This window comes from Anomaloglossus baeobatrachus, chromosome 3 (assembly GCF_048569485.1).
Source record: "Anomaloglossus baeobatrachus isolate aAnoBae1 chromosome 3, aAnoBae1.hap1, whole genome shotgun sequence".
Taxonomy (NCBI): Eukaryota; Metazoa; Chordata; class Amphibia; order Anura; family Aromobatidae; genus Anomaloglossus; species Anomaloglossus baeobatrachus.
Genome location: NC_134355.1, coordinates 598,258,112 through 598,272,543, shown reverse-complemented (window position 1 = coordinate 598,272,543; position 14,432 = coordinate 598,258,112). Strand labels below are relative to the sequence as shown.

At 42.5% G+C, this 14,432-nt stretch overlaps 1 protein-coding gene across 3 annotated transcripts in view; it reads right to left on the bottom strand.

Annotated features, from left to right (window-relative positions):
* LOC142296918 (ephrin type-A receptor 3-like) overlaps positions 1-14,432 on the bottom strand; it is a 448,562-nt gene that overhangs the window by 179,266 nt on the left and 254,864 nt on the right. For all 3 annotated transcript variants that reach the window (XM_075341041.1, XM_075341040.1, XM_075341042.1), the window contains one exon: positions 4,074-4,409. In XM_075341041.1, the coding sequence (XP_075197156.1) occupies positions 4,074-4,409 (336 nt within the window). The remainder of the gene's footprint in view (positions 1-4,073; positions 4,410-14,432) is intronic.

Here is a 14,432-nt window from a genome sequence, read left to right as displayed (position 1 = left end):
TTTAGAGTTATATTTTTTATATTTACGGATTTTAGAAAACTGAAAAATCATTTTCAACCTATACTTGCCTAAAATGCTGTTGGTATATATATATATATATATATATATATATATATACACAGTATATATATATACAGTCAGGGCCAGAAATATTTGGACAGTGACACAAGTTTTGTTATTTTAGCTGTTTACAAAAACATGTTCAGAAATACAATTATATATATAATATGGGCTGAAAGTGCACACTCCCAGCTGCAATATGAGAGTTTTCACATCCAAATCGGAGAAAGGGTTTAGAAATCATAGCTCTGTAATGCATAGCCTCCTCTTTTTCAAGGGACCAAAAGTAATTGGACAAGGGACTCTAAGGGCTGCAATTAACTCTGAAGGCGTCTCCCTCGTTAACCTGTAATCAATGAAGTAGTTAAAAGGTCTGGGGTTGATTACAGGTGTGTGGTTTTGCATTTGGAAGCTGTTGCTGTGACCAGACAACATGCGGTCTAAGGAACTCTCAATTGAGGTGAAGCAGAACATCCTGAGGCTGAAAAAAAAAAAATCCATCAGAGAGATAGCAGACATGCTTGGAGTAGCAAAATCATCAGTCGGGTACATTCTGAGAAAAAAGGAATTGACTGGTGAGCTTGGGAACTCAAAAAGGCCTGGGCGTCCACGGATGACAACAGTGGTGGATGATCGCCACATACTTTCTTTGGTGAAGAAGAACCCGTTCACAACATCAACTGAAGTCCAGAACACTCTCAGTGAAGTAGGTGTATCTGTCTCTAAGTCAACAGTAAAGAGAAGACTCCATGAAAGTAAATACAAAGGGTTCACATCTAGATGCAAACCATTCATCAATTCCAAAAATAGACAGGCCAGAGTTAAATTTGCTGAAAAACACCTCATGAAGCCAGCTCAGTTCTGGAAAAGTATTCTATGGACAGATGAGACAAAGATCAACCTGTACCAGAATGATGGGAAGAAAAAAGTTTGGAGAAGAAAGGGAACGGCACATGATCCAAGGCACACCACATCCTCTGTAAAACATGGTGGAGGCAACGTGATGGCATGGGCATACATGGCTTTCAATGGCACTGGGTCACTTGTGTTTATTGATGACATAACAGCAGACAAGAGTAGCCGGATGAATTCTGAAGTGTACCGGGATATACTTTCAGCCCAGATTCAGCCAAATGCCGCAAAGTTGATCGGGCGGCGCTTCATAGTACAGATGGACAATGACCCCAAGCATACAGCCAAAGCTACCCAGGAGTCCATGAGTGCAAAAAAGTGGAACATTCTACAATGGCCAAGTCAATCACCAGATCTTAACCCAATTGAGCATGCATTTCACTTGCTCAAATCCAGACTTAAGACGGAAAGACCCACAAACAAGCAAGACCTGAAGTCTGTGGCTGTAAAGGCCTGGCAAAGCATTAAGAAGGAGGAAACCCAGCGTTTGGTGATGTCCATGGGTTCCAGACTTAAGGCAGTGATTGCCTCCAAAGGATTCGCAACAAAATATTGAAAATAAAAATATTTTGTTTGGGTTTGGTTTATTTGTCCAATTACTTTTGACCTCCTAAAATGTGGAGTGTTTGTAAAGAAATGTGTACAATTCCTACAATTTCTATCAGATATTTTTGTTCAAACCTTCAAATTAAATGTTACAATCTGCACTTGAATTCTGTTGTAGAGGTTTCATTTCAAATCCAATGTGGTGGCATGCAGAGCCCAACTCGCCAAAATTGTGTCACTGTCCAAATATTTCTGGACCTAACTGTACATATATATATATACATACATACATACATACATATATATATATATATATATATATTGATTATTCCCGCCCTGTCTACTTGCCAGCCCTTCCTCCCCTTGTTTTTGTTATTGCAGGGGAAGAAGGATGGAGGAAGGATAGGCTGGCGGACAGGGGCGGGAATACCTAGCAAAACCCAACCCATCTATTTGATATTCAGTTGCATTCAGTTCTCATCAAATAACAGTGCATTTCACAAACTTTACTTGCCTATATTTCAGAAAGTATACATCATATCTCACAACTAAAGGTATGCATAGAATCAGCATGATAGCACTAGCTTTAGTTTATATATGAAAATCCTGGTGGATGGTCCCCTTTAATTGAGAACATGCTGCCGATCACCTAATCTCTGTGGACCCAGTAGTTGAAAATGGCAAAGCATCAGGTGGATATACATTTCTCAATTATTGGGCACATTCCTCAAAAGTCACTGCAAGAAATGTGGTAATACCAGGTATGTTTTTCTTTGATGTCCTCCAGCATTTCAAATAAAATGTAGATTGATGATTAGTGCCCACTAATTGGGTTCTGGCTGATAATATGCATATCGCTTCTAACTGAGAAATCCTCGCAGTGCACAGTGAATGCGCTGGGGGGATTCATAAGTTTGCAGTCACATAGAGTGACTGCAGACGTAGACTGGACACCCCTTTATTAATGTTTCATTATTAGGGATGATCGAATACCATAAATATTCAACAACGCCAATATTTGCTGAATAGGTTGCCGCTATTCAAGTATTTGCGAATATTCGATGCGCAATGTAAGTCTATGGGAAACCCGAATAGTTGCCGAATAGCAACTATTCGGGCTTCCCATAGACATACATTGTGCATCGAATATTCGCATAGCGGCGACCTATTTGTCAGATATTCGCAAAGCTGAATATTACCGAATATTGTGATATTCGATCATCCCTATTCATTATGTAATGCTTTATTTCTCCTATGGTGGCACTGCAAGAAAAATGTAACATTTGCTAGATTACACCTCATGTCTAAAGGGGGCTTTACACGCTACGATATCGTTAATGTTTTATCGTCGGGGTCACATCGTTTGTGACGCACATCCGGCGTCATTAACGGTATCGCAGCGTGTGACACTGACCAGCGACCTTAAACGTCCTCCAAAGTGGTGAAAATCGTTCACCATGGAGAGGTAGTCCTAAAACCAAAAATTGTTAATGGTTGTTTATAGATGTTGTTCCTCGTTCCTGCAGCACCACACATCGCTGTGTGTGACACCGCAGGAGCTAGGAACCTCACCTTACCTGCGTCCCGCCCACAATGAGGAAGGAAGGAGGTGGGTGGGATGTTCGTCCCGCTCATCTCCGCCCCTCTGCTTTGATTGGCTGACCGCTTAGTGACATTGCGGTGACGTCGCCGTGACGCCGAACGTACCTCCCCCTTGAGGGAGGGATTGTTCGGCAGTCACAGCGACGACGCTGACTAGGTAAGTGCGTGTGACGCTGCCGTAGCGATAATGTTCGCTGCAGCAGTGATCACACGATATCGCATGCACGACGGGGGCGGGTGCTTTTGCGTATGTTATCGCTAGCAATTGCTAGAAATATTGTAGCGTGTAAAGCCCGCTTAAGGATCCCATCAGTCAACTTACTATCAAGGGAGAATAAACTTCTAACCACAGCAGATTGCTCATGGCATACAGCCCCACCAATATTTCGCATTTATTAGATTCATACCCTTTACTTGTATAAACTCATGTTTTTCTGTTCAATGGAAATATGTCCATGAACATCATTGTGTATTTTCTGCTCTGCATATGATGTGCTCAATGTGTAAAACAACAGAAAATAAAAGTGATGCATAGTACACAAGTCTACTCCACAGTGATCTTGATCTTCATTTGCAAAAGGTCAAGTGCATGACAATAGTAAGCCATGGCAACTCTAATCCTGTGGGTGTTTTTACAATTTAGTAAAAAACAATTATATTTAGTAAGTAACTACTTTTGAAACCCTAGAGCCCTTACAATGCCCATTGATGACATGCATTGAGATATAACATTTCCATGCTTTATCAATAGTAATTTGCACAAAGCATTTTGATATTAAAACCACATGGAACCATCTCTTTCAGCTCTGACCGTGATTCAAACCCACAACCTCTTGCACCCCAAGTGACAACCATACCACTAGACCAAAGAGGGTATGGTGACCTATTTGGTCTAGTGGCATGGTTGCTGCATGGAACCATCTCTGTTTGGACGTTAAATGAAGATTTCTCACCTACTTGACTTGTGGTAATATTGACAGATATAAATTGCTTAGGTCCAGAACTTAGCTCAGAGACCCCATTCAAGGCCTCGATGTCAAACGTATAGTTGGTGTAAGGCAGCAGATCTGTGATGAGCACGCGAGGATGGGACAAACCAAATTGTCTTGGTATATAATGGATCCCACTTCCACATGGGTTACATTTCTGTCCTTCTAGTTGGCACCTTCTGCAGTGAATGTTATACGTGACATCCTTACGACCTCCTGAATCCTCTGGTGGGCTCCACTCCATAATGACGGATGTCTCATTGACAGTCGATACTGGATTATGTGGAGCAGATGGTGGACCTTAAAGAAGATAGAGAAGATAAGGATATGGTGACATTTAACAATGAAAGTGAATTGGAGAGAAGCACACCTGTCCAAGATCCCATCAGTGACACCAGAGTAGATAACCTTTAAGAGACAGGCACTATTTATCATAACCAGGCTTTTAAAGGGACACCATTAATCATTTGCTGATAGAAACATAGATTTTATGACACCTTCTGCTAGAAACTCAACCTCTGTCCCATTCATTCCGGTATACCAAACCTCTCTGGCAATTTATCTTCCTGTCACAAAAGTGATCTAAGGGTTCCGATATCAGAGGCCTCATAGCAGGCGAGTCTATCAGGTTTCTGACAAAGGACACTCCCTTGTTCAAGCGCTCTGGAGAGAAGCCAAACAAGAGCGTACCCAGTGTAATCTGAACGGTTGCCAATGGTCTATTCTCTAAATGCCAGAAGTAATTCATTTTCAAAGGAGCTTGTAAACAAAGTCTTGAAAGGGTACGGGAACATAGGAAAAGTTAGCAAATTATTAATGACCCAAACAAAATCTGAACTAAATTGATCGATGTTTGCAACAGATCGTCATCTGAATATAACATCATACTGAAGATGCATCATTGTCACGGTGCCAAAGCGAAATGAGCTCCTGTTAGAAGAATTTATTATTATTTTTTTTTATTTTAAGGAAAGTGAATCATTGCAAAATATACAGTTATATTTCTGGCTTATGCTTATTTGATATTTAAAGGGGTTTTTCCATGAACAACGTTCATTTTAAAGTTGAGTTTAATCAATAGATCTTAGAATAATAATAATTTATCCAGTTAGATATATTTAAAGAAAATGTCCCTGTGCTGAGATAATCTTATAAATGTGTCCCTGCTGTGTACTGTGTAATGGCCGTGTCTGACCATACAGGGACATGGTCTGAGCAAACAACATCTCCTAGCCAGGGGAGGAAGTAATAAAATATACAAATATTACAGGATGGGATCGCAAATTATTCTTACTATAGGTAAAATATTTAAAAAAAAATAGGCAGGGAAATGCTTTACCTCACAGAAAGATTCAGATACAATCCTGTGCTTTAATGTTTGTATACTCTTTTGCATTCTCTCGGCCCAGGAGTTGTGGTATGATCAGACCATGTCCCTGTACGGTCACACACGGCCATTACACAGTACATAGCAGGGGCACTGCGTTGCCCCCTCGTGAGCAGCCGGGCTGCTTGGATCCGGAACCACGATGGCTCGAGAGGGCTCCGGACCCGGGGGTCGTGCGGCTCCTCAAACAAAAGGGGGTTCTGTAGAGGGGATGGTCGTGACGCCACCCGTGGTGCGTGGTAAAATGGAGTACCACCACTTCGAGTACCCGGTGGCGATGGTGTGGGCAGCTAGGTGTTTAACCCCTCCACGGGTAGGGGGGTTCCCCCGGGACTCAGTGCCAATGGCAGAGATGTGCCGTTGGGACAGTAAGGGTCACTTGCATACTCACTCAGTCCAATAACACTTAGACCGACAACTGTGGTAAACCAAAGTTCTTGGCACTGCTACCGCTGAGGGGGAGAACGCCTGGGTCCCGTTTCTGTTGGTGTTGCCTGTTAGTCTGTAACCTTTTCCCGTGCCTTCTAGTTGGCCCCTTTAGTCTGGAACTAATCGGGTTCCACTCCCCAGTCTGAAGCTACTCCCTGACCTAGCGTCCACGTACCCCGCCGTGCTCTGGCCCCTGCCAGGTGATGGCACAAGGTCACCGGCTGTCCTCCTCAACAGTCTGTGCACCTTTTCACAATCCCCTGCGACTGGGGTCCAGCTCCTACCAGGCCCAGACCAACGTCTGCTACCTAGTAGTTCACGGAGCCCAGCTCCTGACCTCCAATTTCTCTGAGAGCTACTTCATTGACTGCTCACTCCTGACACTCCTGACCCCCCTTCACCAACCCCCCCAAGTGGGTGACCCTATTCCACTCAGGCCATGCACTGGTGTGTCTGGTGGGTGTGGTGCAGAGTGTTCCTAGGATTTTGATTAGCTGTTCTTGACAACACCAATGGTTAGGGACCCTTAACCAAGGAGGAGGTGGATATTGCACAGAAGGGCAGATTGCACAATACCCTGTGACGACTTGATAGGCCAGGGCGTCACATTCCCCCTTGGTTAAACGTAGCTTGTCCCCGAGCTACAGGACATCAACTTTTGTTTGTTTGTTTGCGGGAAAACTCATTTAATGATCACTTTGTGTATACATTCTCCCTTGACTCATGTTAGTTCAGAAATAGTTGTTTCCAATTCAACATGCTACAGAAGGACTTTATTATTTTGTAATAATTTACTGAAAAATTGCAAAAAATTGTTTAGATTTTTTATTATTTTTTGTTATATTTTACACATTTATATACCCTAAATATTTTAAGATCAAATGATTACACTTTTCTTCTTTACTTTTTTATTATTTGTTATATTTTATATATTTATATACCCTGTACATTTTAAGATCAAATGATTGCACTTCTCTTCATTAGATTTTTTTTATTATTTTTTTGTTCTATTTTATATATTTATATACCCTGTACAATTTAAGATCAAATGATTGCACTTCTCGTCTTTAGATTTTGTTTTATTATTTTTTGTTATATTTTATACATTTATTTATCCTGTACATTTTAAGATCAAATGATTGCACTTCTCTTCATTAGATTTTTTATTATCTTTTTGTTCTATTTTATACATTTATATACCCTGTACATTTTAAGATCAAATGATTACAGTTATCTTCTTCTTTAGATTTTGTTTTATTATTTTTTTGTTATATTTTATAGATTTATATATCCTGTACATTTTAAGATCACATTATTGCACTTTTCTTCTTTAGATTTTATTTCATTATTTTTTGTTATATTTTCTAGTTACATACCCTATACATTTTAAGATCAAATGATTGCACTATTCTGCTTTAGTTTTTGTTATTATTTTTTGTTATATTTTATACATTTATATATCTTGTACATTTTAAGATCAAATGGTTGCACTTTTCTAATATCATAGCTTGCTGTGCTATATGACGTGCCATCAATGTTAGGTACCTTAATGTGTATTTTTTTTTATTCACTCGCAATTAAAATGTGACGCCCCTGGCAAGCCAGGGGTCACAGGTCACAACACCACACGCACCCCACATTCCCTGCAGGTACACACAAGGTCAAAACTAAAATCCTTGTTGCCTTCCTCCAGGGGCTGGTGTCCACACCAGGGGGTGGGCCAGGCGGTTGGCTCCACCCACCAAGGAGTTCACAGCCCTGGAGGCGGGAGAACCAGGCAGTTGAAGTCTAGCTGAGGGCTAGAGCAGAGTTAAGCTAGGGAAGTGAAGGAAAAAAAGATAGAGTTTTGAGGAGGAGGTGGAAGGAGTTGAAGTGGAGAGTTAGAAGTGGTAGAGGAGCTAAAGTAAGAGCAACAGAGAAAGTGACAGAAAGAAGCCTGAAGTTGGTCCGGGTGTGTGCCCCGGACTGAGACAGCAAGGTTGGCAGACGGCGGTGACTGTCTGCAGGCGAGACTGATTGGAGGTTGCCGAAAGGACCGTGGACGGGTGGTGACCCGGCGGTACCGGAGCGGTATACGAAGATTAGTCAGCACCAGGGCAGGGGCCTTTCGGATCCCGGCAAGGCTAGGAGTCGCCGAATTTGCCAAATCCGTCAGTGAAGGGGACGACTGTCTCCCAACAACCAAGTCCCGTTGAAGGCAACAGTCCAACCGTTAAGGGGAGACACCGCCACCGCCAAGGCACCAGTTTCCCAGGGCCAGCGCCTGCAGGCAAGAGTGGAGCTCCTCCGGCTCATATCCAAGCTGGGGAGCGGGTTACCGGTGGGAACCCATCGCTACCAAACAACAACACATAGGTGCAGGGAAGAGACCATCACCGTCAACTGCAGGGGAAGTCAGCACCGTAACCGTCCGAAGGACCCGTCCAACCAGCCGTTTGTTTACCGAGAACTGTGTCGTGTTTACTGGCTGAGTGAGTACCTCCGTGCCGTGCGGCACAGCGCTGCCCCTGCGCCCCTGCACCTCCACAGGCCCCATAGTCTGCCTGTCCACCATCCAACACCACATCACTGGGCCCCGGGATCACCAACCCCTACCCACGGAGGGGCAACACAACAACTGGCTGCTCCACACCATCACTCCCGGGATCCTGAGCCAGAGCAGCGGTGGTGTACATTCAATCACCACAACCGTGGGTGGCGTCACGGACAATAAACTATCCCAAAACACCAATTCCCCTTTTCACTCACGGGCGAGGAGCGCCGCTCGAGTCCCCGGGATCCGGCCCATCGCTCGAGCCACCGAGCAGCGGCAGGCCGCAGCAGCCGCAGCGGCAGCCGGACCCGAGCAGTGGGAGAGCGCGGCGTCGCCTCCTCCGCCCGCGACAAAACAAAATCACAGAGATAGAAAATATACACGTGATTTTACATTCACCATACGTTAAAACTAGCAGCGACTTTGCGTCCAATCCTATCATGATCACAAGGTGTGATAATTGATGTGCGTGTATATCGCTATGTGTAATATCACCAGGGAGTCTGTGCAATCTTTGAATCATTCTTTTTCATTTTTACGCCACATCCAACAAGTGCAATTATCGAATATTCAACATTATTTATATTGAAAATAAGAGACAAAATAGACAATCAATTGGATCAGAAGTGATGCAGAAACTCACCCACTCACATGCACCAAATTTCTATAATCTTGGGATGTCAGTCTTAATAAGCATGGCTGACAATGGAGCAGATCATGCATGAAATGCATGTTATATTTTCCACACTGTGAGCCTAAAGACAGCTCTGATCTGATGTACGTAGTGGGAGGATTTTCAAGAACAGTGAAATCAGGCGTGCGGACATTATGGAATCATATATTTCATTTATTTTGCAACCTAAAAGTTGGGGACTAATATTAATCTGTTGTGTATTAACATGTTCCTTGCTATAGATCTAGATTTATATCCCCTGTGTCATATGCTCATCATAGCTCATCATAATGCACCATTCCACTTGATTTGGAGGCAGAAGTGGCCCCCTGACCTCTCGAGGTCCTTTGTGGCTACACAGGTTGCACATATGATATATTTGCCCATGGCACCTATGCAGAGGCACAAAGAGGGTTTATCATATGCAGTATTAGGCTGAGACCGCACTTTGCGTTCACCTACTTGCATTTCTAAACGCACGTTTTTGGCTTAACCCCTTAAAGACCGCGGGCAGTAAAATTACGTCCTAGCGGTCATAACGTTACTGCCCGCGGTCTGCCGGCGGCAGCATGCCGCGATCGGAGGACATCTCAGCTGATTTTCACAGCTGAGATGTGTGGCTGCTAGGCACGAGCAGAATCGTTATCTGCTCGTGCCGTTTAACCCCTTATATGGCGCTGTCAATATGTGACAGCGCCATTATAAGCGCGATCGCGGTAAACTTTTACTTACCGCCCGATGCCGGAAGTCACGTAACGCGATCACATGACTTCCGATAGTTGTCATGGTAGCACAGGGTCATGTGATGACTCCTGTACTACACATGACTTGCGTTCACTTTCGCTGTGCCCGCTGCACAGTGAAAAAGACAGTGAGCGTATCTGCTGTTTACAGCTAGGTAGCTGTGATCAGCAGATATTGCAGAGCGATCGGACTGCTGATCGCAATAGCCCCCTAGGGGGACTAGTAAAATAAAAAAAAAGTTAAAAAAAAGTTTTAAAAAATTAAAAAAAAACAAAAAAACCTAAAAGTTCAAATCACCCCCCATTCGCCCCATTGAAAATTAAAGGGTTATAAAAATAAAAAATATACACACATTTGGTATCGCCGCGTTCAGAAACGCCTGATCTATCAAAATATAAAATCAATTAATCTGATCAGTATACGGCGTAGCGGCAAAAAAATTCCAAATGCCAAAACGACGTTTTTTTGTCGCCACAACGTTTGCGCAAAATGCAATAAGAGGCGATCAAAACGTAGCATCTGCGCAAAAATGGTACCGTTAAAAACATCAGCTCGAGACGCAAAAAATAAGCCATCACTGAGCCATAGATCCCAAAAAATGAGAATGCTACGGGTCACGGAATATGGTGTAAAACGTGCGGCACTTTTTTCGGACAAACTTCCGATTTTTTTTTAACCCCTTATATAAAAGTAAACCTATACATGTTTGGTGTCTACGAACTCGCACTGACCTCAGGCATCATACCCACACATCAGTTTTACCATATAGTGAACACAGTGAATAAAATATCTCAAAAACCATAGTGCTATCGCACTTTTTTTGCAATTTTTCTGCATTTGGAATTTTTTTGCCGTTTTTCAGTACACTATATGGTAAAACGTATGGTTTCATTTAAAAGTACAGCTCGTTCCACAAAAAATGAGCCCTCACATGACCATATTGACTGAAAAATAAAAAAGTTATGTCTCTCAGAAAAAGAATGGCGAAAAAAAAAAACGGAAAGCGAAAAATCGGCCGGTCGTGAAGGGGTTAATTGATTTGACCAAAGTTGCCTTTTTCAGAACTTTAGCGCTGAAAACGCATTCGTATTTACCGCTTTTTGATGCGTTTTCAGCGCTTTTTACATGCTTTTTCACCTGCGTTTTGACAGATGCTTTTTGAACCTCAAGACACTACTAAATAAAGTTTAATCAGTCATACAGAATGAAAAAAGAGAAAAAAAGGATAAAATCTATATTAATGGAAAAAATTATGAAAATAGATATATTTCATAAAATTATAGCGGTAATATACATTTTATCGCTAATATAGCAATAAATGCATATTTTTCTCAAATTTAATTGTCGGATTATGTGTGTGTGTGTAAAGGGACTTATGAAATCATTATTTTGAAGTCCAAAAAACATGCGTTTTGGTAGTCAAAAACGCATGTTTTCTGCACTGAAAAAGCAGGTAAAACGCAGGAATTTTTCATTGACTTCAATGTTAGCAAAATGCCCCTAAAATGGCAAAAACAATTGACATGCTGCTTCTTTGAATGCATGGTTTTTGCCACAAAATATGCAAATTAAACGCAGCGTTTAGAAACTCAAAGTGCGGTCTGAAAATCACCATTTTCCATTGACTTTGCTGGAAAATCAAAACACATGCCTTTTGGCATGAAAAAGGTGCTTCTCAAAACGGACCTAAAAAGCACCTGAAACGCAGGTGGAAACGCAAAGTGCGGTCTCAGCCTTTAGGGCTCGCTCACCTGACAATGACCTGCAGAGAAAACACAGAATTTAATTTCTCCATCTTGTCCATTGTCTGTGTCTGTCCAAATCAGATGACATCCCAGTGCAATCCAATATGTTACACTTAGACTATGTGCGCACGCTGCATTTTTTGCCGTGTTTTTGCACATTTTTTGGGTGCAGTTTTTGGTCTCAAAACTGCATGAATTTTCTTCCCCAGCAAAGTCTATGAGATTTTATTTTTGCTTTCCACACATTGAAGGTTTTTTTGGCTGCGTCTTTGTGGTGACCATAGATATATATTATGTCAATTGTTTTTGCGTTTTTCGCTGCGTTTTTCACCCATTGAATGCATTGTACAAAAACGCAGCAAAAAATGCACAAAAACACGCAAAAATGCATGCTTTTTTCTGCGTTTTTGCCGCGGGTGCCTTTTTGTGTGTTTTTTGGGGCCGAAAACGCTGCATCTTTGTGGTCAGAAAATGATGCAGCGTGCACACATAGCCTTACCCATAGACTTGTATGGGTGCACGTGATCACATACAGTGCCTTGCGAAAGTATTCGGCCCTTTTGATTTTTTCAACCTTTTCCCACATTTCAGGCTTCAAACATAAAGATTAAAATGTTAATGTTATGGTGAAAAATCAACAACAAGTGGGACACAATTGTGAAGTTGAACGAAATGTATGCCTATTTTAAACTTTTGTAAAAACCAGGAAGGAACAGCAGCGCCGGAGACAGGTTAGTATACAAGTTTATGCTGTCGAGGTGCTATCCGTATGTCACATAGATAGCACATGAACAGCACACTGATGACGCACACTGGCACATGGATGGCACATGGATGGCCCACGGAACTCCAAAACAGACCATGCAAAACATTTCATTTTTTTGCACAGGTGTGTGAAGGGGATCTTAGAAAGATTTTCAGTCCTAGAAGCACTGCTTTTTGCACAGATTACTAAAATATGTTTTGCCACTCATTTCCACATGGTACTTCTAATTGTCCTCTAATGTATTAAATATGTGTTAGAAATATCACATACGTATTGTACATGCCAGCTCAATAATTTCATAGCTATACCTTATTGTCATTTTTGTTTCCTATTTGCTAAACAAGACACCCATCTGTAGACATTTGTCTCGGTTCTTGCCCAGCAGTCAGTACAGGACAGGTGCCGGTTGACTACATGAGATGTCTTTAATAAATGCTCGCTGGGTTGGAGAATATTCATATTGAAATTATTGAGACCCCAGCAATTGGATCAAAGCCTTTCAATTTAGCTAAACAGTACCCTTCCTTGTACTAACAAGGGGCAAGAACCCGAAACAGCTATTTACCGATGCGTGTCCGGTCTAACAATATGAGATAATGATTTTCACTCTAGCAGAGAGAAATTTTGCATGTATTTCCCATGTAGCATTGCTTGTAAGTAAGCCTCCATACACTGGCAAGACTAGATGTCTTCAATGAGAACCAGTTCTCCTCAAGAACTGTTCTTTATTGTGTTGCCATACACCAGAATTTGTCCTGCTAGGTGTAACTGCACTAATACATTACTTTCTATAGCAATGAAAATGCACTAGTACAAAACATAACTATATCCTGTAATTTGTGCCTTCACATAAATATATGATAATGAGCTCTGTTTTTGAGCTCTTACAGTCTTTCAGCAGATACAGCCAAACCAGAGACTCGGTAAGTATAACACAATTGCTCCAATCCCCCTATCCCTTCTACCACCATTTTCATGCACCAGATTCTGGTCCCCATAGACCAACCATGATACATCCTAAGCACATCTAGCAGCCCACCATATACGCATGCACTTAATGTCCTCTTTCCATTGACGTATCCGTTCTATTTAAGGCTTCCCCATACTGGATGACTCAAACCCTGAAGAAGGTAGCGCCGAAACACGCACGTCGGGGTAGGCGTCACAGTCACTGACCTGCTGCTACAGCCGTGCTTAAGTAAATATCTGCTGATTATCTACTGTTTCTATGTGCCATCTCTTGCATGGTGTTGTTATCTGCCTTTACGTACCTCCCCTGTTTCTTTAAGGCTGCTTTCACACCTCCGGTTTCTGCAATGCGGCACACTCTGGCACTTTGCAGGAAAATCGCAACCGTTTTTTTTTTGCTGCCGGTTGCGTTTTTCTGCATAGACTTTAATTAGTGCCACATTGTGCTGCATGGCCTTGCGTTCCATCCGGTTTTTTGCCGCATGCGGCAGATTTAGCCAATGCGACGGCTGGATGGAACGTTGCCTAGCACGTTTTTTCAAGCGGCAAAAAACCCCGCATCGCGCCGCATTCGGCCGATGCGGCGCGTTTGTCAATGCATGCCTATGGCGGCCGGATGCGGCGCGATGCGGCAAAAAACGCATCCGGCCGCCGCATGCGGTTTTTGCCTCTGCGCATGCTCAGTAGCATGCCGCAAGCGGCAAAAAACGGACGGGCCGCAAGGGAAAAACTTATGCAAAGGATTCGGTGTTTTCACCGCATCCGTTGCATAGCTTGCACAGCCGGATTGAGCCGCAGAGCTCAAGTCGGATGTGTGAAAGCAGCCTATGTGGCTCTTTCTTTTGGACTGAGGTTAATTCCCTCAGTCTGCCTGACTATCACTGACTGCTTTGGCATTTATACTTATACAATTTCAGTTATTCCAGCCACCTTATTGGGGATTATGTTCTTTACTGTCATCATATTTTGTGGTATTAACCCTATATGTGGGTAGTATTTTTTTTCAATTTTGGTACTATGGCTCTTTTTATGCAGTCCATTTGGCATTGTGATTTTTGATGCACCCTGGGATACGCA